This window comes from Pelodiscus sinensis, chromosome 15, assembly GCF_052426305.1.
Source record: "Pelodiscus sinensis isolate ZL-2025 chromosome 15, ASM5242630v1, whole genome shotgun sequence".
In the NCBI taxonomy this organism is placed as follows: domain Eukaryota; kingdom Metazoa; phylum Chordata; order Testudines; family Trionychidae; genus Pelodiscus; species Pelodiscus sinensis.
Genome location: NC_143066.1, coordinates 7800285 through 7828191, shown reverse-complemented (window position 1 = coordinate 7828191; position 27907 = coordinate 7800285). Strand labels below are relative to the sequence as shown.

General features: G+C 51.0%; 1 protein-coding gene across 1 annotated transcript in view; it reads right to left on the bottom strand.

The window, feature by feature from the left end:
- The window catches only part of LOC102446363 (syntaxin-binding protein 4-like), a 105236-nt gene extending 90907 nt beyond the window's left edge, over positions 1–14329 (bottom strand). The window contains exon 1 of the mRNA XM_075899243.2: positions 13760–14329. Coding sequence (XP_075755358.2) covers positions 13760–13824 — 65 coding nt within the window. The 5' untranslated portion in view covers positions 13825–14329. The remainder of the gene's footprint in view (positions 1–13759) is intronic.
- Between the last annotated feature and the right edge of the window lie 13578 nt (positions 14330–27907).

The window sequence follows — 27907 nt, the reverse complement described above, 5'->3', positions numbered from 1 at the left end:
AGTTACTGACAGGGAAAGTCTGCTGTGGATGGGTCCTTGCAAAACCTTCTAAGGACAAAACTAGTCCCACATGGTCTGGAATTCTGGATTCGCAACCTTTCGGATAGATGCTGTATTTCACCGTCTCCCACATTTGCTCTGATCACTTGGGACACACAGTAAAATAAAGAAATCTCTCTCTTGCCCTGCTTAGGACTATGCAGGGGGAAGAATTCAGAACGTACTGTTCAGGGCAGGCAGATTGTGAACCAGCCCCACGCTCTTAGCTGTCTTCCAGCAGCAAACTAGCCCCAACTTAGCCCAAGTGCACACGGGAGCATCTGGTAAAGCAGCAAGTAGCAGACTCCTGCTGGGGCGGAGCTGGTTTCCTGCCTGGGGAATGTCCCATTTTGTTACAGTGAGCAGAATTTTGCATCCCTCTCGCACATAGCCTCTCTTCTTCCCACCCGGAGGCATCCTCCCTCACCAGTGATCTCTCTTGGAAGAAGCCAAGGGATCTTTCACTTCACTTTGTTTCTTCTTCTTAAGGGGTATCAGGGTTGAAGGTGAACTCTGAGGAAAGGTGGGCCTCCAACTTTCTCCTCCATATCTATAGGCTCCCCCCCTTTATCCCCCCCCCCCCCCCCACACACACACACACAGAATTGTGTTGGATCCAGAAACCAGCTCTATCTCCAAATACCCTCCAACCCACACTGGTGTTTCCTCAGGCCATGTCTACACTAGGGACTAGGGGGCATACTTAACACATTCAAATCCTAGGGAAGACAGGACCATTGTTGGTAATGCATGTGAGCTGCTTGAGGTAAATCCCAAGATCCCCGTCAGCCAGCTAAACCCCTTAAAACTAAGTCCCCCTGTGCCTCTCTCACAGGGGACACAAATTTATTCCAGCTCCTAGAGCACTTAAACACAAGCTAGGGCAACTCCGGCTTTTAGCTCTGGAGGCTTCCACATCAATCCCTGCTGTATTGGCCAAGATGGCAGCCATCACTAAGACAACACCTACAAGAGAGGAGTCTCACCAGGCCTGAAGTGATGTGCCCAGTCAGGGAAGGAGCAATGAACACCAAATGGTTGCAGCTGCCTTTGGCCATGGCCATTCTATCTGGTGTAGTTCATTTGCAGGAGTTCTCTTGGAAGTGTCCCAAGGAGACTTGCTTCCCCTCCCTGTGAAAGGCTGCAGCTCAGTCAGAACTACAACACACTGTGCGGCATTCACCACACTATCTTAAAAATAAATCCGTGGGTTCCGAGATTAAGTACTCATCATGATCTCTTCTGGTCTTACAGTCTGACCTCCTGCCTGACACGGGCCAGAGGACTTCCCTGCATGAACTGGGGCATGCTTTTTAGGGTGGGAGGGGAATCCAGTCTTGATTTTAAAGTTTTCAGTGGTGGAGAGTCCACCACAGCCCTTGGTAAACTGAATTCTCTTCGCTGTTAAAAGTCTGTACCTTATTTCTCATCTGAACTGGTCCAGTTTCAACTTCCAGCCCTAGATCTTTGTTAAAGCCTTTATCTGCTAAATTGGCTAGAGAGAGTTCTTCTAATGCCTCTTCCCCATTTTGGTATTGTGATGAATGGGAGGGGCAGTACCCTCTTCTGAACAGGCCAGCCATTCCGTTAACTAAATTGCCTGTAAGGGTTTAAACCACAGACTGTGAATCCTAATGGGTTTTAAAGCGTCTCCAGGAATGCTAGGGAAACAGGAAGTGTTAGTGGCTCTCCTGGCTTCCCAATGAAAATAGAGCGTGGGTTTTTGAATTAGAAGCAGTGACCTGCCTGTGGCTGTCTTTATGTGACCAGAGGAGAGCTGGGAGACATGAATTAAGCCAAGGAGTCAGGCAATGAGGATACAATGATATCCATGCCTAGGGAAGGACTAAACCTTGGTACCCCTTCCCCTTACATTGTTGCTTTGAAACTGAATCCCAGGGAAGCAATTATCTGTGGTTTTAATCTTTCTTTTTAATTGCACTGTAACACCTAGCAACCCAGCAATGTTCACCAAGTGTGTTTTCTTTGTTTTGTTAATAAAAATCACCTTTTTAAGACCATAATCAGATTCCGGTATCTCAGAAAAACCCTGTTGCATCCAGGGAAGAGCAAACACATTCTTTCGGGGAGACCTGTGTTCCTCATTTCACGAGGAATAAGGGCTCCTCCAAAAGAGGAGGTTTTTTCCGCCATTTGGACCCATCCAGACAGGGCCAAATGGCAGAAAAGCCTCTTCCTGAAAAACAATCAGAAAAAGCTACGCACAATTTGCACAGCTTTTTCCGATAAAACCCGATAGTTTAGATCTAGCCTGGGTCAGACCAATGGGCCATCTAGCTCAGCATCCTCTGACAGTGGCCAATGCCAGCTGCTCCACAGGGAATGAACAGAACAGAGCAATTATCCAGTGATTCACCCCTGTTGTCCAGTACCAGCATTGATGGACCTTTCCTCTGTGTCCTGATCTAATTCTTTGCTGAGCCGAGTTATATTTTTGACCTTCACACCATCCCTTGGCAAGAGATAAATAGAAAGAGGACATTTTTTAGGAGGATAAGCATTTCTCTTGCAAAGTTTGGAGAGAGGGCAAACAATCCACTAGCGCCACTGTAACAAGGTTGTTTGTGTAGCACCCATATCGCCAAGTGAGACAAGCACTCTAAAAGTACCATATGTAGCAACATCTGCTTCAGTCCAAATCACCGGATGTGTTGACTTGAGATCAAGATTAACTGAATGTAAATTTCTCGTTTTTGGAAGCATTAACAAGCTCTTTTTCCTTTCAAAGCTACTCGAGTTATTGTTCCTCAATGGCCCCCGCCCTCCAGTCCAGTTTGACTGGGATTGCCCTCGCATTCGGGATCCTTGCTCTTCTGTCTCCAACCTTCTCTCGCAAAGCAAAAGGTTAATCTGCTATTCTAGCTTGCTGTAATTTCAGGAAGAGTCAGAAACTCTGCCTTTATATAATTGGAGTCTAATCTCTCAGCCGTTTAGAAATGGATCTGCTTAGTTTAAGTGGCTATTGTGGACAAACAAAAGGCTCTAGCTTCCTTCCTTGAACAGCTTCTGAGGTTGAGATGATGGTTTAATTTTATAGCCATTGCTCCCTCCGTCCTATTGGCCCAAATCCACCCTCAGCTCTTTAGCATTCCTTACAGCTTACCCATCCCAGCTCCCCTACTGCCCTTTACGGGACAGTACTGTCACATTAACTCATGATTTCCAAAGAGGGACACGTGCACCGGCTGCCCTCTGAAGACCCCTTCCCAAAGGCTTCACCCATACCACGTCCCAGCCACGGTTGGGTCCATACAGACACGGCACAGTGTCCCCCACACTTCAGAGGGCTGGTGCTTTTGCTTCTTCTCTCCCCTTCCTCTAAAACCCATCACTGCCATTGGGCCAGGACAAGGTAGCACAGAGACATACAAACTGTCCAGTCTAAATCACACCAAGGGTCCACCTAGATTACTGTCCTGTCTGAAAAATGACGAAAGCCAAATGCATCAGAGGACAGTAAAGTCTCCACAGTGCCTCAACAATGCAATAATATATCCATGGGTTGGGAAGGTTTCTTGACACTAGTTCAGTTTCTACCTTGAAGCGAGCTGGCTAATAGATTTGCAATGTTTCTTTGTAATGTTTCTGCTATTATTACTATTCACACATTTCTTTTACTCATATTCAGCCATTTGCCTCAGTCCTGTTGAGCTGAGTTCCCTAGACCACACATTGTGCAAAGAGTAAACTCCATGTGCCCAATTCTCCAGGCTATTACATGAGTACAACTCCGGTGTTACAATGGTGTAACTAGGGTTGCTAGGTGTCCGGTTTTGAACCGGTCAGTCCAGTATTTGAGCTTTCTGATAGGGAAACAAATTGAGAAAATATTAATGAGAAAATAGAAATGTCCAGTATTTTCTAAATAAGATGTAATATAGATTGTGATGTAATGTCAACTGTGTCCGGTATTTTTGTTGAAACCATCTGGCAACCCTAAGTGTAACCCCACTGAAGCCAGTGAAGTAAGAGAGTAGAGAATCAAGAACCACAGATCTAATTTTGACGCCGACCCAATGGACATGTTTACATGTATGTGGGTATGGATCCTCAAACACATACAGATTGACATCCATATTTGCATACACACGCTCCTTCTTGCCCTGAATTACGAAGAAAAACCAATTTAAAATGCCGCAGAAACTCAGCTGTATCTAAAAATATCATAGTCATTCAAGTAAACAAGTTAATACACACACATACGCACATACGAAATAATGTTAAAGAAAATGAAATACCCCAGCTAAAATCAATCAGCTCTTACTCCGTCAGCAAATCAGATGCACTAAAGGTTAACAGGATTAAAAAGTCCCCCTAGGTTTCCGAATCCCCTCAGCCACAGGATTTCACTGGTTATGAACTTATTAACAGAAGCAGGTTGTTCCGTCCTGACTGGAAGAACTGAAAGCTAAGATCCCGTCTCTCCCCAAGCATCCAGTCTAGACTCCGTCTGCCAGCCGGCAAATACTTTCTGCCCTCTGGGTTAATCTGTCTGGGTCCCCTGGTGGGCAGCAAATTAATTGGGGAAAATAGGAGGCCAGCAGCAGGAAACTGACGGGAGATAAGTCTCAATGAAAGCAGAGGCCTCTGAAAAATTCACTGTACAAGGAAGAGAAGCAGCAGGGAAGGAGAAGCAGCTGCCTAGAAAAAGGGATGTCAAATACCGTCCGGTGGGCCAAATCCTGGGCTCATTTGATTTTGTGGGACAAACCCCACAGATTTCCTTGGGACACGGGTCTGACCCTCAGGCTCCAGTGAGGAGAGCTGACAGTGGAGAGGGGAAATATGAAAAGAAAAATGACGAAGAATATTTTGTTGAAGATATTTTGTGGGTTCCTCCCTGACCAAAAAAAAAAATTCACACACGTCATCAACCCTTTTTGTTGAGATGTTGACATGCGAAAAGCATCAAACTAGGGATGTGAATGTTTAACCGGCTAACCAGTGGGGGCTGGAGCCACTACCCCCTGCCACAGGCAGGGGACTGCTCCAGCCCCACAGGGCACCCACTTGGACAGAGACTGCTCCAGACGTCCGGAGCAGCCCCTGTCCGCAGCGGGCTCGGGAACTTTGCAGGGAGGAGCCGCTTTGCAGGGAAAGCAGCCTCCAGCTGCAGCAAATCTCCTCAGACAGGGCCGGCCTGAGCCGCCCCTGCCTGCAGTGGAGGGGTGGGGGTAGGGTTCTCAAGCCCAGCAGTGGGTAGGGCAGGCTGGGCTGAGCAGCCCCCTGCCTGGCCCCCCTTTAATTGGTTAACCAATTAAACTACATGTTTAACCAACTAAACAAATGGGATTTTACATCCCACTTTAAACAGCCCTCGAGCTAGTTAGAAGAAAAACAGAGGGACTGGCAAAGTTCTTTTCCTATGGTTTTAGTCAAAATTCAGCTTCTGCCATAAAAACAAATCAGGAAAGCGGAGACCGGCTGCCTTCTGGGAGAGCTGCCTCCTCTTCTCACTTTTGCCCGACGAACTGGGGTAAGGCCCTATATTGAGTGGGCCTCTAACCTGAACTCTCAGGGAGCCAAAGGGCCCATGTGGCCTGAGGCGCCATGAGAGGAACCATGTATCGGGGCTTGTCCAGGCATGGTAACTTGTAGGATTGGGGCGAAATTGGTAACAATTCCACTGAAGTCAGTGGAGCTATCTTGGCAGCCGGAGTGAGTCCCCGGCAGCTGTGTAGTTTTTCTTTACATGCCCATGCAGAAGCTAGCTGATTTCTCTTTATGCCTCCTCCCGCCTGCTCTCTGCTGTGGAAAGCCAGCCTGTCAGCTGCGGACGGCACCTTCTTCCACCCAAGCTCATGGGTTATTCCAACACTTCCTTCATCAGCTGGAGAAGGAAAAAACCCATCCCGGATCCCTTTACCCTCGGACAGAAGAGCCTCTGGACCAGCAAGCACGGGACCTCACTGCGCTAGCTGCTGGACCCTCACAGAGCCGTGGCCAGACAGCCTGCAGCTCAAATAACACAATAGATCTTACGACCTTCCTCAGAGCTGCCCCCTGCCACTATGGCTGAGCAGGTTACATTTCTCTTCTCCCCCACCCCCTGCCCCAGCAAGAGGCGCAGTAACGTTTGAGTTGCCTCTGACCAGTAATCTTCTTACTCACAATCACCCCGGCAGCAAAAGCGACTCTTTCCCCCTTTCCTTTGTCTCTTTCCCTCCCCATTTCTGCTCTGCTTTCTCCTTTGAGTCATTCCTGCGCACACCCCACACAGCCCTTCCCCCACCCCCGCCCCCCATCAGCAGCATTGCCCTTAACCCCTTTGGCTTCCCATCTCTGATTCCTTTATCCAGCCCAGCTGCCGCATCTTACGGCTTGTGGCCCTGGCTGTATTTCAGCCAGGGAGCGCTACCCCGACAAAGCCCTTTCATTGGCCTCCTTCCATTCCCTCTTTGGCCCGTGATCACTGCCTGGTCAAGCTGAGCAGCAGCATCTCATTGTCTCTCCGTGCTCTTCTGTTGCCTGAATGAATCCAATCCCCCACCGGCTCTTGCCTTAGACTGCAAGCTCCTTGGGGCAGGAACAGTCCTTCTGTCCTGTGTCTGGACAGCTCCTAGCACAACGGAGTCCTGGGCCATGAGAGGGGTATAAAGGTTTAACGGGTTAACTAGTAAGCACTGCCTTATTGGCATGCTTGCGGGGGTAATCGTTTAATCAGCACCTGACCCACCTGGGCCGACCGTGCCTAGCCATGGGTGGGGAGCTGCTCCAGCCCAGCTGGGCCCTCCATGCCACACCGCACAGTGGGGGACACCCCAGTCTGCAGGTGGGGGGGCTGTTCCAGTGCCTCTCCCCCCAGCACAGCAGGTGATTAACTAGTTCAACCTATAGTTCGACTGGTTAACAATTTAAAAAGGGACTTTACATCCCTAGTCCACGATTGAGGCCCCTCCAAGCTAACTCAATACAAACAATACAACATGGCACAGCCCTGCAAAATGTCTGTCCAGATAAGGCAAGTTATCCCCTTTGATGGACATGGAATTTCTCATTTATTTTATCTTCACTGTTGGAGAGAATAAGTGGGAAGATATTGGCACCTAAGATGTACATCCTCTGATTTCGATGGGCTATTGATTAGGCCCAATGGCCCCCCCCCCAAGTAGACCAAAAGTATTACACCCATTTTACAGATGAGAACACTGAGTCATGGATAAAAGAAATGCAATGCCCAAGATCACAGCAACAGAACCGGGAAATGAACCGAAGGGCATTGTCTCCCACTCCTCAAACACTAATCCCTGCCTAATGCACAGATTTTAGAATTTGCTCTGTTCATTCATCAGTGCAGGGGCAAGGTGGCCGGAGAATCAATTCCCAACAGGTGGCTCTGTACAAAAAGTACCAGGCTATGGGTCAGTTTAGTTTATCTATTCATTCATTCCAGACACTCTAACAAATTAATCTTTTAATCAGTGGCAGAGTTGGGCCATATTTATCGACGGGATGGGACAGCGTTATCTCACTTGCCATCTGTTGGCTGCCCTGAAGAGCTTGCTTCTGAACAAAATCCTATGAGAAGTGGAAGGCCAGCAGAATACCACCAAGCCCATTTGGAGCTTTTCACGCACTGGGGGTCGTAGAGGGAGCTTGGCTTTCCCCGAGCCGACAATTTTCCCAATGCATCAGCGGGACTAGTCAGACACACGCTGTAGCAGAAGCAGAGTAGCTTCTGCTAGGCAGATTGCAGCACAAACTCCCTTCTCCCCCCTCTCCTCCCACCCTCCTTTCCCAAATGGAGGGCTTTCTCCAGCTGCACCACAACTGCCAGTAGCTAAATCCGACAGAGCTTTTCTCCGGATGAAGGGGTGAGTCCGAACCTGTTTACCGCAGAGGAGAGCAAACGTCTGGGGAGAGGAAAGTTTTCACCCACCTGATTTGCAGCCCCATGAAAAAGGAGTCAAGTGAAGTCTGATTAACTTTGGCACCATGCCCACAGAATAGGCTGGTGGTCTGAGTGTGCATGTCTGTATGGTAACTTATATAGCCCTCTAGCTACCTTATATACTCAGATGGCCCCCATTTATCGTAGGACTGGAGCATCTCACAATCCCCAATGTCTTCATCCTCACAAAACCCTGGGAGGGTTATTATGTCCATTTCACAGAAAGGGAACTGAGGCCCAGAGAGGCCACGTGACTTGTTCATAGTCCCACAGGAAGTCTGTGGCAGACCAGGGAACTGAACCCATTTCTCCAGCTAGCACCCTAACCACTGGACCATCCTGCCTCTTTAACTGTCATAGAGCTGGAGTGCCTCGCAATTGTGAGTGGATTTTACCTTCCCTGTACCCATCCAAGACAGGGAAAATTAAAGGACTTGTCCAACTTCATGAAATCTGGGACTAAGCCAGGAACTGAACTTAGGTTTTCTGGAGCCCAGCTTAGTGTCCGCTCAACCAGGTCATCCTGATAAAAAATACTTCAGTCCTGTTTGCACTGCAGCCTCCACCGGAGATGACACCAGTAGTGGGGGAGAGGGGCAAAGTGTGGGTACCGGCTTCAGCAGATGTTACTAAGCATGCTCAGTGTGCTTGTGCATGTGCAGTGCAAACCAAGCTGCAAATGGGAGCAGGGCCGGACTAAGGGGTGGGCGAGCCGGGCAGCTGCCTGGGGCGCCAACCAATGGGGGGCGCCTGATGGCAGCTGTAAGGGGCGTGCGGCGCCCCTTGTACCTGCCTTCAGGCACTGCGCGCCAGGCTCCCGGAGGGCTACAATGGCTGCCCGGAGCGGGGGCCGCATTAACTCAGAGGGTATGTCTACACTACCCTCCTAGTTCAAACTAGGAGGGTAATGTAGGCATACCGCACTTGCAAATGAAGCCCGGGATTTGAATTTCCCGGGCTTCATTTGCATAAGCGGGGAGCCGCCATTTTTAAAACCCCGCTGGTTCGAACCCCGTGCAGCGCGGCTACACGGGGCTCGAACTAGGTAGTTCAAACTGGGATTCCTATTCCACTAGGTGTACTGGTAGTTCGGAATAGGAATCCTAGTTCGAACTACCTAGTTCGAGCCCCGTGTAGCCGCACTGCACGGGGTTCGAACCAGTGGGGTTTTAAAAATGGCGGCTCCCCGCTTATGCAAATGAAGCCCGGGAAATTCAAATCCCGGGCTTCATTTGCAAGTGTGGTATGCCTACATTAACCCGCTAGTTCGAACTAGAGGGGTAATGTAGACATACCCCCACAGTGCCCTTCCCCCCACAGCCGTGGGGCCCTGGCCCCGGGCTGCACGCCAGCAGCGGTGGCCAGGCAGCGCAAGCGCCATGCGCCATGGGGGCTGGCTCACACATGTGCCGTGCGCCCAGGGGCGGGCCCACACACCCGGGGGCCGGCCCACACATGCGCTATGTGCCCTGGGCAGCGCCGCCCGCCCGGGGCACCAAAATGGCTCGGGCTGGCCCTGAATGGGGGTGGGGAGGGAGAGCTCTTGCTTCCATCATTGTTCCAAAGCTCAGCTTACGGCCAATTGTTGCTACAAAGTTTGCTCTTATAGACAAGGGCTAAGAGGATATAGGGGCTGGAAGCCCCTAGCAGGCGGTCATACCTAGCAGGCGGTCATCTAGAGACCTCCCAATACTCACAAGTATTTCAATACCCACCAAGACGGAGATGCTGAACCAAATTCCCCTCTCTCTCCACCTCACAGATGTAAAATCAGAGTACCAGCATTAGTGTCAACCTAGTCAACAGCGGAGACACTCGATTGTCGCTTATAAGGGTGTGTCTACACAGCACGGCTTAAATAAGCTACACAAACTGAGCTACATCAATTGCGTAACTTATTTCAAAATAGCTTATTTCAAAATTGGGAGTGTCTACACAGCACTTATTTCAAAATAGAGCACTCCTCCTCCAACTTCCCTTACTCCTCGTACAATGAGGGTTACAGGAGTAAAAAAAAAACTTAAAAAACAACAAATGGTCTGGTAGCACTTTAACAAAACATGTAGATGGGATCATGAGTTTTCGTGGGCACAGCCCACTTCTTCAGATGACTGGAGTGTTGGATGTCCAGAACTAGAAGTCTTCCAGCTTGACAGTATTTCAACATTATTTCAAAATAACTGCCTGCTATATAGACACAGACTAATGTTGCTGCGTAGACGTACTCACAGGCTGTGTCTACACTGGAGCGATCTTGCGCAAAAATGGCCGCTCTTGCGCAAAAACTTGCTGCCTGTCTACACAGGCCGAGTGTTCTTGCGCAAGTAAACTGACGTTCTAATGTATGAAATCAGGGCTTCTTGCGCAAGAACTATGATGCTCCCACTCAGGAATAAGCCCTCTTGCGCAACTGTTCTTGCGCAAGAGGCCAGTGTAGACAGGCAAGATGAATTTCTTGCGCAAGAAAGCTCTATGGTTAAAATGGCCATCAGAGCTTTCTTGCGCAAGAGAGCATCTACACTGGCATGGATGCTCTTGCGCAAAAGCACATCTCTTGCACAAAAGCAAGGCTTTCTCTTCCAGTGTAGATGCTCTCTTCTGGAAAAATTTTTGCACAAGAACTCTTCCGCAAAAGAGTTTTTGCATGAGAACGTGCCAGTGTAGACGTAGCCTAAGAGTATTAGGTGCGTCAAGTGGAATCACGAGGAAGCCAAATTCAGGAGCAGATGGTGATGCTGCATGTGCTTTGAAAAGAAACCACTAAGATCTTTAGGGAAAGCCCAATGCCTTTGCTGAGTCCTGGAAGCACCACACTCATTTCTGTGGGCCTGAAAACAAAGGATTGTTTATTGTTATAGCACACCCTGCAGGGCTGCGATGCATCTTTTGCACATATTCAATATGCGCAGTGACTGGAGATATGGATTTAAGTCCAGATTTCACCGCCCTTGTGGAAGCATCTCTGGGCTTTTAAGTTGTTACGGGAGGTCATTTTTTTCTGCCGTTGAAAAAGCAACTGAGCAAACAGAAGATACTCTTTGCTTATAATATTCTCCACTGCTCCTGGAAGGGGTTTGTTAATAATCAAAGGGAGAAGATATGCAAACCTTTGTTACTTTTACTTCAACATTCATATGTTAAGCCAAAGAACACACATTTCTCTGATGCACTTAAAGAAGTTAGTCTCCCCTTACCAGGTTCTTCTTTATAAGTAAAATAATGGAACTGGTATGGGATTATAGGGACATAAAAAGTGAATTATTCCTAGGAAAGGGAAGAGAAAGCCTTGTGCAGAAAGCTCAAAATTGTGTTCAAAAGCAAAACCCTCAGAACATTAATCATCATCTCATATCTTACTAGAAATACAAGGCCAGATATACAAGTGGGGGACCATCATAGCTCCATTGAAGGCAACAGACCTACAGAGGATCACACCAGCTTAGCTGCTGGACCACTGAATCCAGAATTCATCAGCCAGTGAAGTCAGTCACACTATGGGCCTAAACTGGGTTCATTCGAGTTAAGGGGAACACTCCCATTGGCTCCAATGCACAGTGGGTCCCACACATAGCCACAGGAACCAGAGATGTGGAGACTGCTGAAGGTTTTACATGGGGCTACGACCACTAGCTCTGCACCCAGGCTCCACTCTCCAATTTGAGTTCTGGCTGCCAGTCCTGCTTCCCGGCTGCTGGCCCAGGGCACCAGCCTGGAACTCTGCTCCTGGCCCCGCACACAGGATCCTGGCTGTAGCCTCCATGCCCATCTCCAGGGTTGGCTCCCTTATTCCTCCCAGCAACACAGCACTGCCCACACCCCCAGCTTTGGGGGCATGGACAAGCAGAAGGGGGCTGGCGTTCAGAACCCCCACTATTAAAACAGTTCTAGTTCTCCTGGCCCCACCGGTGAGTCTATGTACCATATTTGCAATTAGCTACTAGCCATCTTTCCTCCGCTCTGGTTTTCTGCTTCCTGGAAGCATGTACCTCAAAAAGCCAGAGATGTTCTTAATCACACTCAGCCCCTGAAGGATGAATCAGGACCCTGTTGTTTATTTCCGATTGGTTTCAGTGACATGTTCTCCCTTCCTGAGGCTGTAAACACAGTTGTGAATTTACTGCCAGTTGAACCAAATCATTACTTAGATAGAACAAGCACTTTCAGTATCAAATGTCCTGACAGTACCCAAATTGCACAAGTTGAGCCCTAGGGTGCAAATCAAGAATTCCTGGATCCAACCTTGGTTCTGACACTGATTCTGGGTCTCAGGCCAAGTCCCTTAACTTTTCTGCTCCTCAACAGTTGGGTTATTTCTACTTACCATCCTGAGAGAAGCAAATAAGATAGTGGGACAGAGTTAAGCTGGTGGCAGGGTGGCATAACACCTCTGATGTCAGTGGACCTACTTGGAAAGACACCAGCTGCCCCACTAATTTTCCAGCAAATTCCCCATTGACAATGGTGACATAATTTGCATATGGAATGCAGGAAGCCACCAGGGTACAGTGCCTGACTTCTTCAAGCTGGCCCCACCTGGGAAATTAACTAGAAAACTCAACCTCAGGCGGCATTTCAAGGAATGAGAAAGACTGGAGCATCCAGGCTACTAGGTCGCCTTCCTCAAGCCCAATCCAAAATAACCTTCCATTCACTTCACTGGGCTTTGCACAGCGAGGTGCTGGCAGCAGCACATAGATGTGGGGTGTGCATCTGCCTTTGCCTACATCCCCCACTCATTTCATCTAGGGTCTCAGGCAGATTCATGCAGCAGACTCTCAGGGCCTGATCCCTAGTTCTGCTATTCACAGCTGGGCAAAACGGATGAGAAATGCTCCCAGATCTGAATGGGAGCAGGACAAACGACTCCCCACACCGAATATACCCCCTTGGAGCCTTGTTCATTTCTGCCTGTCAGCGTCCTGGAATAAGGACTGTTCAAAAAGCAGCAGCTCTGCTCCAGAGCCTGTCAGACCCTTTTCCTTTCCTTGCCACCAGCTGCTGGTTTATTTGAAGTGTCACTTTTTGTTCTGTTTGCCCTTCCCCCTGGTCACACTGAGCTGAAGTGATTGGCCAGTGTCTTGCTGCAGGTTCCTGGAACTGCACGGAGCCCTTGGAATGTCCAGACCTCTGGTTTTATGCTCCCAAGCTAGGGATCCAGCCCCAACAGCCTAGAAACCACACATGGAAGCTCACTGGGAAATTCATCTTTTAAACTCAGTCTCTTCCAGCGTCAGGATCTCGGAGCAGGGAGCCAGTTCAGTTCTGCTGCTGCAACTCTGCCGGGGACAAGGCTGGGATGTCCCTTCCCAGCTGTGTTGAGCACAGGTGCCATCCCCAACCCACACTGCTGGTTTAGAGAGCCCCGGAGCTAGCGGCTGGAAGCCAAGCAGAGGCGCTGGAGCGAACTGTCTAATGGGGGTGCCTGGAACCACTGGACCAAACTGCAAAGGGACAGAAACCGCTTCCAGCCATCCCAGCGCCGGCACCTAGAGAACCGGGAACTTTGGCGAGATGTGCCCAACTCCGCGGGACCCCGGGCCAAGCTTTTCCCCTCTCTCTGCTTCAGTCCCGCCCCCACCAAGGCACCTCCAGTGGCCCAGCACGCAGAGGAGGGGGCTGGAGCAGTGGCCGCCAGGGGGAAAGGCTCCAGGCTCCCGGGGTGGCAGGGAGAAGGGAGCTAGCGGGATGCGCCTGCTCTCCTTCCCGGGCACGCAGGGGCCGAGCCGGGGCGCTGGTCTGGACCCACTGGCGATGCCCGGCCACGCTCCGCGCCGGGGCAGCGCAGGGCCAGCCCGGCTGCCCGCTTACCAGTAGATGAGCGAGAGCCCGTCGAAGCGCTCCAGGTTCCTGCCCGGGGGGCGCAGGTAGGACATTCTCCGCAGCCCGGGGTCACTCGGCCGGGGCGAGGCGCCCGCTGCAGCGCTCCGCGGCCATGTGGCTGCGCCCGGCGCGCTCGCTCCGCCTCTGCGCGCCCCCCGCGGCTAATCCCCGCCGTTCGGGCCATGTGATGGGCTCCGGCCCCGCCGGTGCCACGGGCTCCCCGCCGCCTCCCGGCCCGCCGCCGGCGACAGATGTTGCGGCTCGCGCCTTAATCCGGAGCGGCAGGGCAGCGGGGCTCGCTGGCTGCCGAGGCGCAGGGGCGCCGCCTCCCGCCGGGCGCGCCCTGGCCCCCTGGCCGCCCAGAGCCGCAGGCAGCTCCTGGCCTTCGAAGCCCGCACGCCGCACAGCCGGGGCCGCGGAGCGTGGGAGCCGCACAAACCGTTTCTGTCGGTCCCACTCCGGATTCACTCAGCCTGGCTCAGGGGCAAGCCCTGGAGCAACCCCTTCCCCTTAATCCAGCCTCCGAAGAGTCCAGGCCTTGTTCACCAGGGAGCATCTCAAAGATCCTGCACAGCTAGGAACCCTGTTTATTAAGCAAGAAGCTCCTTCCCCCTCGCCCTGTGGCCGCCACGTTTGCGTACAGCAAGCTGCGGGTTGGTGCCATCCTAGGGCCGCTTCCCAGAGCACTGTTAGGCTGTGTCCAGACTCAGGGGTTTTTTCGGGAAAAGTAGCCTTTTCCGAAAAAACTTCCTCTGCGTCCAGACTCAAGCCTTCTTTCGAAAGAGGAACTTTCGAAAGAAGGCGTTCTTCCTCGTGAAACGAGGTTTACCGCCATCGAAAGAAAAGCCGCGTTCTTTCGAAATAATTTCGAAAGAACGCGGCTTTTCTTTCGATGGCGGTAAACCTCGTTTCACGAGGAAGAACGCCTTCTTTCGAAAGTTCCTCTTTCGAAAGAAGGCGTTCTTCAATGTAAATAGGGCTTCTTCAAAAGAGAGCATCCAGACTCGCTGGGTGCTCTCTTTCGAAAAAGCGGATTGCTCTTTCGAAAGATCCGCTTGCAGTCTAGACGCGATCTTTCGAAAGAGCCTCTTTCGAAAGAAGCCTGCAGTCTAGACATAGCCTTAGGGAAATCATCCCATCCCACCTGCATGGGGGCTTTGAGTTTCCAACTGGAGCAGCACAGGGCAATAGAGACACCCGCAGTCCTGTGGCACCTTAGAGACTAACAAATATATCACCAGCTCTCAAGGGTCAAAGCCAAACGCTGGCCAGGCTCTGGCTCAGGAGAGCCAGAGAAGAGCGCTGTTTATGGTGGGGCTGCAGTTGGGCGGTTGAAGTTAATAAAAGTGTGCACTGCATGAGTGTTAGGTGTGGCGGTGCCATTTGATGGCTGGTGAGTCCTTTCGAAAGGACGGCTGCTTTGGTTAAATAAGCAATTGAAGTCTTACCAGAGAGCCAGTCAAGCAGTATGTACTCCGTGAGCATAGTAATACTATAAACAGGAACTGTGTTTACTGCTTCTGCCCCCCACAGTCAGAAAGGGGGAGGCCTCCTTTTGATATTGCCAGCCCCAGGCATTCCAGAGTTACAAGATTTACTTAGAGGCAATGCCATAACCCTACACAGATTGAACCTTTCTAGTCCCACACCCTCAGGGCTACAACCAGAGAATTTGCCAAACCATGGAAGGTCAATATTGTCTAGGTCGGTGGTCTCCTACCTTTTTAACCACAAGATGACTTTTTCAATTTAAGTGCACTGTAAGATCTACCTCAGCCCCAAATACTCTTGCCCCTTCTTTAAGGCCCTGCCCCGCTCCACCTCTTCCTGAGGCCTCCCCCATCCTCACTCACTTTCACCAGGCTGGGTAGGGGGTTGGGGTGCAGGCTCTGGTCTTGGGCCAAGGGGTTTGGAGTGTGGGAGGGGCTCTAGGCTTGGCCCAGGGAGGGGGATTGGAGGTCCAGGAGGGGTTTCAGGATGCAAGCTCTGGGAAGGCGTTTGAGTGCAGGGGAACTCACGTCTAGGTCTGGAGGTTGGATGTAGAAGGAGGTTCAGGGCTGAGACGGGTTCAGGAAGCAGGCTCTGGCTGGGCACCGTTTAACTGAGACAGCTTCCAGGTGGTGGAGCAGTGGGGTTAAGGCAGCTGACTCCTGCCCTGGCCCTGCACCACTCCTGAAAGCAGCTGGCATGTATAGCAATGGCTCCATGGCGCCATGTGCTGCCCCTGATCTATAGGGCATTGAGTCTACAGCTTCTACTGACCACGGTTCCTTGTTACTGATCAATGGGAGCTGCAGGAGCGGTGTCTGCGGGCAAGAACGACATGTGGAGACCCTCTGCTGTGCCTCTCTCGAGGGCTGCAGAGTCATGCCAGCCACTTCCAGGAGCAGTAATTACCATGGGGATAATGACTCCAGCCACGACAGGTTAGGCATGTTAGAACTCACTACTCAAAGAATTAAATTTAAGCATAAGAGAGAAATGAAAATTATGAAATGCACAGACCAGTCAAAACCCCAAAATACCCCACTTTGAAAGCAGTAAAAGAAGTAGCAACAACAACCCACGTATGTGTTGGGTTGGGAGATGAGAGTGGAGGACAGTGTGTGTGAGAATGACAGACACACTGTGTGAGAGTGACAAAGATTTGCATTGCCAAGTTCCCTCTATCCTCTTCTCCCTGTGCAGGGGTACAGAAGTGGGGGGAGGAGGGACACCCTGATATCTGCCCCCCCCCCCACAACTGCACAAGCAGGAAGCTCCCAGGGGAAGCAGCTCCAAGACAGAGGGCAGGAGCAGCGTGGTAGGAGGGGCAACTGAAGTGCCAGCGCTTGATAGCTTCCTGGCCAAACCAGTCAGGATCACCTGTCAGAGGCTCCAAGATCTACCAGTAAATTCCGATCTACTGGTTAGTGACCACTGGTCTAGGAGAATTACCAACAGTTCCACTGCTTACTGGGCTTTCAAAAGACATTTAGGGCTACGTCTAGACTGGCATGATTTTCCGGAAATGCTTTTAACGGAAAAGTTTTCCATTAAAAGTATTTTCGGAACAGAGTGTCTGTAAAGGAAGGTCGATGCTAGTTTCTTCCTCCACTGGTGTTGGCTAAGATACACATTGATCTGTACCTGCCCCTTTCAGTGCAAATGAAGGGATGTTTGGTGTATTATTGCTGGTGAGTTCTGACACCAGGCTGGAGGTATCAGTCCTTAATCAGGCTGTTTACCCACTCCACAGCCTGGTCTGCTTAACACATTTCAGTGCCAGCCTTGCCAGAGCCCTGCACATCTGCAGGTATCCACTTTATCTCCTTGGGTCTCTGCATGTGCAGATGTGGATGCAGAGATCCATGGCTCATGTCTGCGGATACAGACGTGCATATGAATTTTGTCTCTAGAGCTCTACAAATCTGTGGATAACCGCTCTACATCCGTGGGCATCCACATCCATTGATGTGGATGCAGAGATCTACAGCTGTAATTTTAGGGTGTGTCTAGACTACAAGGTTTTGTCGACAAAACTTTACCTGCGTCTACACACCGCTGAGTTCTGTCAACATAACGTTAACAGAACTCAGCAGTTTTGTCGACGGCTGTAAACCTTATTCTACGAGGAATAACGCCTTTTGTCAACAGAGTACTGTCGACAGAAGGCGTTATTGCATCTACGCTGTCCTTTGCATCTACACTGTCATGTCAACAAAGTGGCTTGCTTTGTCGACAGAACTGGATGTAGTCTAGACGCTCTTTGTCGACGCTCTTTAGTTTGGAAAAAAGAAGATTAAGGGGGGACATGATAGCGGTTTTCAAATATCTAAAAGGGTGTCACAAGGAGGAAGGAGAAAATTTGTTCCTCTTGGTTTCTGAGGACAGGACAAGGAGTAATGGGCTTAAAGTGCAGCAGGGGAGGTTTAGATTGGACATTAGGAAAAAATTCCTAACTGTCAGGGTGGTCAAATATTGGAATAAATTGCCAAGGGAGGTGGTGGAATCTCCCTCTCTGGAGATATTTAAGAACAGGTTAGATAGACATCTGTCAGGGATGGTGTAGGTGGAACTTGGTCCTGCCTTGAGGGTGGGGGGCTGGACTCGATGACCTCTTGAGGTCCCTTCCAGTCCTATTATTCTATGATTCTATGATTCTATGACAGAAGCTTTGTCAACAGTATCTGTTGACAAAACTTCTGTCGACAAAAGCCTGTAGTCTAGACGTAGCCTTACAGGGTTTTCGACACGTTTCCCTCACCTACCTTGGATCCCTTGGATGTTTACCATCCCTATGCCAAGGATGTTCATGATCTGTGTGTGCTTAGCTTTCCAATGACACTTTCCAGGACGCAGATCCAACACACAGAACTGGGCCAGCTACATGAAATGCTCCACCAGCTCTTAAGGGGCCCTTTGCCCTCTGGCCTTGGGATGTTCTTCAGTTATGTGGGAATTATGGGGGAGGGACCCAAACACTCACAAGTCTCAAGGGCTGTGTCTAGACTGGCCAGTTTTTCCAGAAAATCAGCCGCTTTTCTGGAAAAACTTGCCAGCTGTCTACACTGGCTGCTTGAATTTCCGCAAAAGCACTGACTTCCTACTGTAAGAAATCAGTGTTTTTTGCAGAAATACTATGTTGCTCCCGTTCAGGCAAAAGTCCCTTTTACGCAAAACTTTTGCGCAAAAGGGCCAGTGTAGACAGCTGAGATTTGAAAATGGCAATCGGGGCTTTTTTGCGCAAAAGCGCGTCTAGATTGGCCACGGACGCTTTTCCACAAAAAATGCTTTTGCGGAAAAGCGTCCATGCCAATCTAGACGCTCTTTTCTGAAAATGCTTTTAACAGAAAACTTTTCCAGTAAAAGCATTTCCGGAAAATCATGCCAGTCTAGACGTAGCCAAGATGTTTGGAAAGCTGGCAACTGTGTTTAGTTAATTTACCAGCAGTGAGCAAATAGCTAACTGGGCATGTCCATCGAGAACTGCCTCTCCCTCCCCCCAAACCCTTTGTTGATTTTCAAGTGCCATAGGCATGCCTGGTGTTTTCCGAATAAATGAACGTCAGGCCCTCGCCAGAGGCATAAGGGCGGGTTTCAAGCTAGAGGAAATTTAAGTGAAAGGGATGTTGGAAGGAAAATTGGCAAGGCCCCAGCCTGCAGGTCTTAGCAGGCCAGATCCTGGCTGACCTTTCGGCAGATCTGTGGGGGAGGAGCCACACACGTGCTGGCTCCTAATGCAGTGCCTGCACTTGGGGAAAGTGAGGGACTCGGCTACTCTCCTGTGTTCCTGACGGTGCCCTGAGCCATCGCTCCACGCCACGCCCGTCAGCATTGCTCTGCAAGGTGGGAAAATCCCATTGGGAGAAATATCTTCCCATATGCACTTGGGCACACGGAAAGAAATCCTGCCTCTCCAGTTCCCCATGGAGTGGTGCAGCCCCAGGCCAGAACCAGCGGCAGCAAGAATGTCCTACTCCTTGCACAGGCACAAATCACCTTTGGCTGCCGTGACAGTTTAGGGCAAGTTAGGTCAGTTGTATCAGGTCCAAATCGTGCAAGAATGAGCACCCGTGCATTCAAGAGCACGAGTGCTGCGCACGACGAGCCCTATGGATACATAGGGGACTGGATCAGAAATGCAGCAGAAAGTACCCATTGAAGAAGCTTGTGTGTGCAAGTTCCATGCAAAGCGAGTGCTCCTGCTGTCCTGTAGGGATAGGGATGTTTGTACCTTTCCGCAGCCTTTCTAAAAATCAGCTCTGAGCAGGCATGTACAATGGGAAGGCGAGCCCTATGGTCTTCCAGCATTACCGCCCAGTGTTACCAAGAGCGGTAGCACCCACCACAGCCCAGCGGGCGTGTCCAGCAGTGGCACATACCCAATGATGATGCCACTTGACAAGCAGTGGACCCACGTGTGCGTTTTCGCAGGCAGCAAAGCAGCTCTTAGCCACATTGTAGGACTCAGTCTGTGGACTCACCTGGGTAGCGGGGCCTGTTGACAAGCTCCAGCGCATTGCAGGTGGGCGGCCAGCCATGGCCAAGCGGTATCGCTGGCGGAGAGTGTAAGTCTACGTGGATAATCGGTGTCAGTGTAGGCGGGTAAGCAGGGAGGTGTTACCCTTTGGCAAGCAGCTCTCGCTGGAATTCATGGCAAGCAGTGGTATTAGTCGTGTAAAGCTCCAGACAAGCTCTGCCCCCTTTAATAGGTGTCACTGTATTTACCAACATTTATACTCAACGGGGAGCGCGTCTTCGCACGGGGCTTCCAGCACGGAGCTCCCAGGGGGTGAGGTGTTGCAACGTACGGCAGCTCACAGATCCTTCTTTCCGTTCCTCAGCCAGTGGTGCTAGCAGCACCGCTCCTCTGGCAAGAGGTGTTGGGGCAGCAGAGAGATCCCTGTGCCACTAGGGTTGCTGGCCAAGAGAAGGACACTGACCCTCCAGCTTGGAGATCTCCCAGCCTCTGTCCCTCCCCCGTCCTTTCATCACCTCATTTTTCTAAAGGTGGGAAGGAGGCTGCAGGAGCTGCCTGGCTGGGGGTGAGGCCAGAAAGGAGAATTGAACTATAGCTAAGTATTGCCATGACACCCATCACCACTGCACCCCTGCAGGGGGCAGTGTCACTCCAGAATCTCTTACTGTCATCTCACCAGAAGGGCGGGGTGGGGGGGAGGTTACAGAAATCTCATCGATGTGGTGTGTACATTGTAGTTTCCCCAAGAAGCTCTCCCAGAGAAGCAGGTGCCACGTCTCACAATGATACTGATAACCAGTATGTGCATAGATATTATGTAAGGAGTTAGTGTGTGTGTGTTCATGCCTATGCACACACACACAGACACAGTAAGAGGTGCGCGTGTCAAGATGTCAGTCGCCAGCAAGAAAGAGGTGGCTGTCTTTAAATGGGTTTGGTTTTGCTATGGACCTGTTCATAGGAGCAGCTAAGACGGAGTCCCCACAAGGAAACAGGTGTTTCAGTCACTGATGCTGGGACCCATCTTGGTCCTTGTACTTTTCCACAGAAGGTGAGACAAACACAAAGGATTCCCGCCATTGGTGAAATTTATATAAAGGTGGGAAGCCAAACAATAGGGGCTGCTGCCGAACGTCAGGACAGCCCTGCGTACTATCCAAAGTGGCTGCTGGAAGCATTGAAGATGGAACACAAGAAAGGATCAGGTCCAGGCTGGGATGTGTTCCAGCCTAGGAAAACGATGATTAGAACTACGGCTAGGGTAGAGGACTGCGTGTAATAAGTGTCCCTTGCATTAGATTTAGCTGGTGTGTTTTGTTTTATTTTGCTTAGAAACTTACTTTGCTCCGTGTGCTCTCGCTTGTGACCACTTAACTCCTACTTTTTATACTTAATAAAATCACTTTTGTGTATTGAAAACCCCAGTGTAAATAACTGTTCCCTGGGGGAGGCAGCCGTGCAGCGCTTGCTCCACGTATGAAAGAGGGTGGACAATATGACCTTGCTTTGTATAAAACTTTACGCACAGTCAGACGGGTTTACCTGGGGTTCATGGCCCACTGGGGCCGTGCACTTGAGTGCCGAGGTGAATCCCTTTGATTGAGCCCTTGCAGAGCTGAGCTGATCTCAGTGGCTGCATTCCTGTACTGTGGGCTGTGACCCCATCTCTGTGCCAGCACTGGAGGAAGCCGGAGAGCCTGGCTCAGCAAGACAGACTAAGGAGGGTACCCAGGAAGGTCGGCTCGCTGGTTTTCAGCACATCAAGCCACCGTCTCAAGGGGATCTGTGACCGAACCCATCACAGTGGTGTGTGGGCAAGGACTGGAGGAAGAGAAGGAAGTGGCTTCATGGATCAGCAAGAGGGGTAAGTAGTGACACTGGGATACCTATGCACAGACACACGGGCATGTGTATTACTGTCTGTGTTAGGTGGGTCCGAGGTGAGGTTGGCTCTAGCTTCCCCTCCTGTCCTCTAAGCTCCAGAGCTCCTTGCCTCTCTCAAGCCCTGTCACGTGGTTTCTGACAGTCCCTGCAACTGACATGTAAGCAGAGAACAACTGGCCCCTGGCTGTAGTAGTTTTGCCGCTACAGAAATGCTCTGGGCCCTGCTTACCTGCAATAGCTGCTTTAACTCAGCCTCCTTCATGTACAGACTAGACAAGCAGGGAGACACAAGAGCAAATGTGGCATGTGCTCCCTCTTGCGGGAGAAGAGAAGAACAGCAGGTGGGCGGAAAATAAACTCTCCTGCACTACAGATAGAAATGTAGCCATGTTAGTCTGGTGTAACTGAAACAAAATACAGGACTATGTAGCACTTTAAAGACTAACAAGATGGTTTATTAGGTGATGAGCTTTCGTGGGCCAGACCCACTTCCTCAGAAGGGTCTGGCCCAGGAAAGCTCATCACCTAATAAACCATATTGTTAGTCTTTAAAGTGCTACATAGTCCTGTATTTTGCTTTAGCAATACAGTACAAGATAAGTAGAGCAGGTTTATCCTACAGAGCATCAGGGAACAGAGAGGAGCTGGTTTCGTCTCCCAGCACACAGTGCCCTGTGCCACCCAGAGGCCACAACATATTTTGACAGGCCTTAAAACACCCGATGTCCCATTACATCTCCAAGAAGACCCAGACTGACCGCTACTAGAAGTTGGCATAGTCGGACAGCTCCAGCATAGCTGTGCCGTGATTGGGCCCGTATTGCCTGACAATAAAAGCACCGCATCCTGTCCTGGGAAAGAAGGGAGACTCTTGCATCACTTGATCTCCCTGGGGCCTGCTGTCCTAGAGCCACGCTCATGCTGAAGTCGGTAAGAGGCAGAACTGGAAGGGGGGCACAGATGCTAGATAGGAAGGTGCCGTGAGACACAGCCCCCACCCACATGCACACGCACCTGCTCCCTTGGGTGTCTTCCACTGGCCCCGCCCACGCCCCTCTTTGTGCAGATCTGGGATGGGCCGTCCTGTCCCCCTACACACTGTGTGAGCTGCTGTAGGAAACGCCCCTCTCTTGCTGCTGTGTTGCAAAAATGTGACTGGGCAGGGTTCTGGGGTGTGGCCAGTGGAATGAGATTCTCACCAGCAGCACAGGAAGGAGGGTTTGCCCAAGTGCTCTGAGCCCCAGCCCACAAAGGGCTCTGTCTCTTGGCTGGTCTTGCAAACCTGCTGAGGGCTGGGTGAAGCAGCTCCTGCTTTCCCACTTCCCTCCCAGCTTTTCCGCCATGCAATCCGCCTGCTGGGTCATTAAATATTTACCCACGAGTTTCATAGGCAGGAGCTCTGCCCCAAATTCATCCCTTTGTTTTACATGCACAAGCTGAACGCCAACAGGGAAATGAGGGAGCAGGGCACAGAACCAGCTGGAATGTTCTGGCTGCAGCAAAATTCGCTCTCACTTCAGTGCTAGTTACGGCTCCTTTCCCGCAAGGTGCACCCTGCCTCAGAGGCCAGGCCAGAGAGCTCTGGACAGGAGCAGGCTGTGTAAGGTAGCCTGCCTAAGTTCAGTCCTTTGGCTTTGGGGGGCAGGATATACGGCCCTTTTCTCAGCATGCATTCGCTTACAGTTATGTTCCCAGCTCTCCTGTCTGCAGCTACCAACTGCGGAGTGAGGCATGGGCTTCAAACGCTCTTACCCCAGGGGAAGCGAGTCCTGTACCAAGTTTCTCTATGGAAGAGGGATCTCCCCTCCCCTCTTTCTCCTCCACCAGTTACAGCTTCATTTCCAAGATGGGCAAAGAGGAGCAAAATCTGGCCCTGCAGCTGCCAGCCTGCAGAGGGTGTAACCTTTTGCTTTCTGTACAGAGGCGGATGGAGAGGGAGGTTGGAGAGGAGCGAGCAGGCAGAACTGGTTCCTGGAGGCCAGGCCGAGGCGATTGTTCACCAGGGGAGTGGCCCTGACAGAGCAAAGGATGAGAAACCTGCCATCTCTGCGCACTCGCCCCCTCCTCCCCGGAAGCGGAGGGTCAGTTTCTTGCATGCCCAGAGCAGGTGCAGCCTTGCCACTCAGCGTGGCACACGGGAGCCAGGGTGCTGTTACTGCTCACTTGCGAACACCCTTCGAATCTGCATCCTGGTGCAGCTTGGGCCCCCCCAGTAATTTGTGAAACGGGTTCTTCATACGCAGTAATCAATAGCCACACAAGCAGGGACGGCAGCAGAGGTCTGCCTTCCCAGGTTTCCCTCAGGCAGAGCTTTTCAGCATTCTCCGCTATTCAGTCTTTTGTGTGTCTTTCCATAGCCCTCCTCCCCCACCCCTCTCCCACTTACAGCAGTAAGGTAGCTGCGTGTTCATTTGCTGCTGTGACCGTAGAGCTAGAGCGAGCCTGATTCTGCCAGTCTGACACAGGGCCCTGCTCCTGCCACTGACCATAGATGGATGAATCCCTGCACACTAAGGGATCTCTCATTTTCCCCACTCCGTGTCCTTTTGACATCCCAGATAACCAGCCCTGGAGACAGAGGGGACCTCTGTGCCCAGAATAATCACAGTAAGTGAGTAGCTGCAGGGTAGCATAGGGGCAGCCTGCCTGAAGCGTTACCTGCCCTGGAAAAGCCAGCCCTGCAAGTCAGAGTTCTGATCAGTCTAAGAGCCCTTTCAGAATTCCTGGTACGATTTAACTGCCAGCTAAGAGACCAATTAGTCTAAGCATAATGGAAGCATTTGATACAAACCGGCCTTCAGGTAGGAAGAGCTACCAAACACACTGGGCCTGGCTCTCCTTCTGCCTCCATGATTCATTTTGACTCACTTCAATGTTGTTCAAACATTTTAATAAAGGTAAAAGCCTTTCAACTGTAAGTGGAATTAATTTTGTTTTGCCTATGTTGTATTAATAAGTATTTTAATAGGTGTTTGTGTATACATGTTGTATCCATAGTAGTGTTTTGATATGTATACCTTAGCAAAAGGAACAATTTGACATCAAAACAGAATGTTTCATTCGTTCCAAATCAACATTTTTCAAGAATTTGTTTCATGGGAAGTTTTGACTTCGATTCGGACTGAAAACAAATTGACACACTGGGCTTTCCTACAAAACTGAAATGTCAGTGTCGGACGTGTTCTGAAATTTAGACTGGAGCGGTAGTAAATAAACAGGTCGCGTTGGTCCCCTCCCGAAGCGCGTGTGCTTTTGGTTTGGTTTTAATATACAGATCGGTAATGTAGCTATCTGGCCTGGATCCTCAGGTGGTATATCACTTCTCAGCAGAGCTACATCTGTTTAAAACAGCTGAGGCTGTGGCTGTCTGTGCCAGGTATCTGTGCCAGGTATCTGACACAGGGAGATTGCGTAGGTATGGACAGCACAAATACAAAGTGTAGCTCAGGTTTTTTTTAAGGCTTGCACAGCTCACTACACAAGGGATATGTGCCCATGCTGGGTATGCCCAGAATTACCCTAAAATGATGTTCTCTGGGAGAAAGGGAAGGGACACCACCCAATGAGCGTGGCATTGGAAAACTGGCACTGTAGCATTGTGGTGCAACATGAGGATGTCACAAGGCACTACCCTGAAGGGAGACACCATGGAGTGAAGTAAATGGGGCACTGAGCAGGGTACTCAGAGGGCCTAGGGTAACCTTACTATTTCACATTTATGTCTCGGTTTCCCCATAAGCAAAATAGGGGAAATGCTGTTGTTTTAACAAGGCAAGTGCTCATGGCTCTAGTTTATACTTAGAACAGGTAGTTGCCTGCCATACACTGCTGCACAACACATGAACACAAGTCAGCGCGTCTGTACTTCTTTTTCTAGGTTGGATGCCAGGCCTAGATTTGTGCTGGTAGGTGCAGAGACTGCGAGAGGATTTCATGTTTGCTGCAGGCACAGCGAATTCAACACTGCTTGGCTTCTTTGGGCCCCATCCTCAGCTGGGTGAGTCAGCACAGCTCCCTGGACTTCAGTGACACTACACTGATTTATAGCAGCTGGCCTTTAAAAAAGAAAGAGGGAGAGAGAGAGAGATCTAATTGAGCCACAAGTTGTTTGTCTCAATAGCATCGCTTCCAGCAAGGAAGAACAATTCCATTCCCACCCTGGCAGGAATCACGGGGTGGAATTCTCCGCCCAGCGTTAAGCAGGAGGCCAGGCCTAGAGGGGGTCCCCTTTTGGCTGGAGGGGCTGTAGCACTGTGCACCTTACGCGCGTGCCAACTGGAAAAGAAACACGCCGTTTTTTTCCAAGTCACATGAGCTAGCCTCTGCTGAGCAACTTTTATTCATTCGGTTCAGACAAGAGCTAGAGCGGGGCACCTAGTACCACGGAGAGACTTCACCTGCATTATCCACCCCTGCCCGACTCCTCCTCCAGCTGCATGCTCCAGCAGATTTTGACTCAACAACTAAAGACGCAGCAGGGTCCAGTGAAATTCCTTCGAGAGAGCCTGGCTGACGGGAGGCAACTCCCTCTGCAGTACCATGACAAGCTGATTAAGAACATATTTCACCAGTGAGGAATTCGTCAAGCTCTCCCCTTGGCTCTTACCCGTCAGAAAGGATCCCTCTTGTCCTTGCGGTCATGTGATATGTTGGGCAGAGGCCAGTCCCCTAACAGGGCAGGGTGTGGCCCCCCCAGGCCTACACATTCCTATTCGCCCTCCAGTTGACAGTCCCATGGAATGAGTCACACCGCGGGCCCAGTGATGCTGGCATGATCTTCCATTTGCGTCCCAGGCGATTGAGCGCCTTAGCATCCAGGGAGGGGAGGCGGGCTCTGAAGTCTCCAGAGCACGTTGAGCCGGTTTCTCTTTCAGAGGAGCAAATCCTGCTGGCTGGACCACACCCGAGTACTCCTGCACATAGTGCACCCTCCCCAGGGCAGGGGGTGTGACTGCCCACACCCTGCCCTGAAAGCCCCAGGACAATTGTGGTTCCCTCAAAGCAGCATGCCACCCCTTCCCACTACGGCCTGGTGGGAATCGATGCAACCTGCAGTGCGTGGGCTGGCTGGTGGCCCGGGCTGCACCTGACAAACAGGTGGATTGCAAACTGGCCGCAAAGCCCACACTCCCTGCTCCACCTGCAACTAGGAGCTTTAATTACCCACTGCAAACAGCACCCGGCAAGCTGCAACCCGCAACCGGCCACTTCCGGCTAGGCAGGAACGCAGGCCAGCCTGTGCTGGGAGGCGCTGTCCATCTTATCCCAAGGGGCTGCCCCCACTCCTTGGCCTCTCCTTGGGAAGGGCACGCTGGGAGGAAGGAGTCGTCTGGTTTTTCTACTGGCAATGCTTTTAAACTGGTACTAAAAATCGTACTGAGTGCCCAGCTGAGCAGCTTGGGAGTTGACATGGGAGAGGGCTGGACCCCTGTAAGCCGCAGAGAAGGGTCACGGTGCCAGCAGGAGTTCCATGGGGAGGTGGAATTTTATATGGCAGCACCCCCAGCCATGTTGTAAAGAAACATACCAGTTCAACAGGGGTCCAGCCATCCCTTCCTGACCCTATGGGAGTCTGTACTTCCATCAACACCAGCTGGCTTTGATTCCAGCCCTAGGGACCAAAGTCTCCTTTCACACACACTCACACCCAAGGCCTCTAGGGATGCATGGGTGTAGCAGAGCGGAACATTTGCTCCAGGTGGCGTTCTCACGGCCGATTCTCATGCCTCACTCGAGTTCATTCAGAGCTGGGATTGGTGTCTCCGTGGCTGCCTGAGATCATCACCCCTCAGAAAAGCCAACAGCCTTCGCGCTCATCCAACATCTCTGCGGGATTATTGCCAACTGGGGCAGGAATCCTGCTTCCCAGGACTGCAGGGGTATTTAATAAAGGCCTGAGGCCGCTCTTCTCAAACTCGGGGTACGGCGACACAGCGAGTGGCAGCCCAGGGCAATGAGTCGGCGCCTGGGGTGAGCGACTCAGGCTGGCGCTATGGCAGTAAAGGTAATGGTTGTAGATGTGGCTTGGGCCAGAGCTCAGGCTGGGAAGCCCATCCCCTCTCCCGCGGCAACAGAGGCCTAGTCATGTCGCCACGGTTACGGTCCATGCCACAGTGTGAACCTACCTTTGTCAACTCAGGCATCTGGACTCTTTGCTGCTTGCTGTGCACATCTACCCTCAGCAAGGGCTTTGCCATTGACTTGAAGGAGATTTTTGGCCTCCTGCTCAGAAGAGCTGTAGGATCTTCTCACCTACCGTTTTCTTTCTTTATGGCTGTGTCTACACTGGG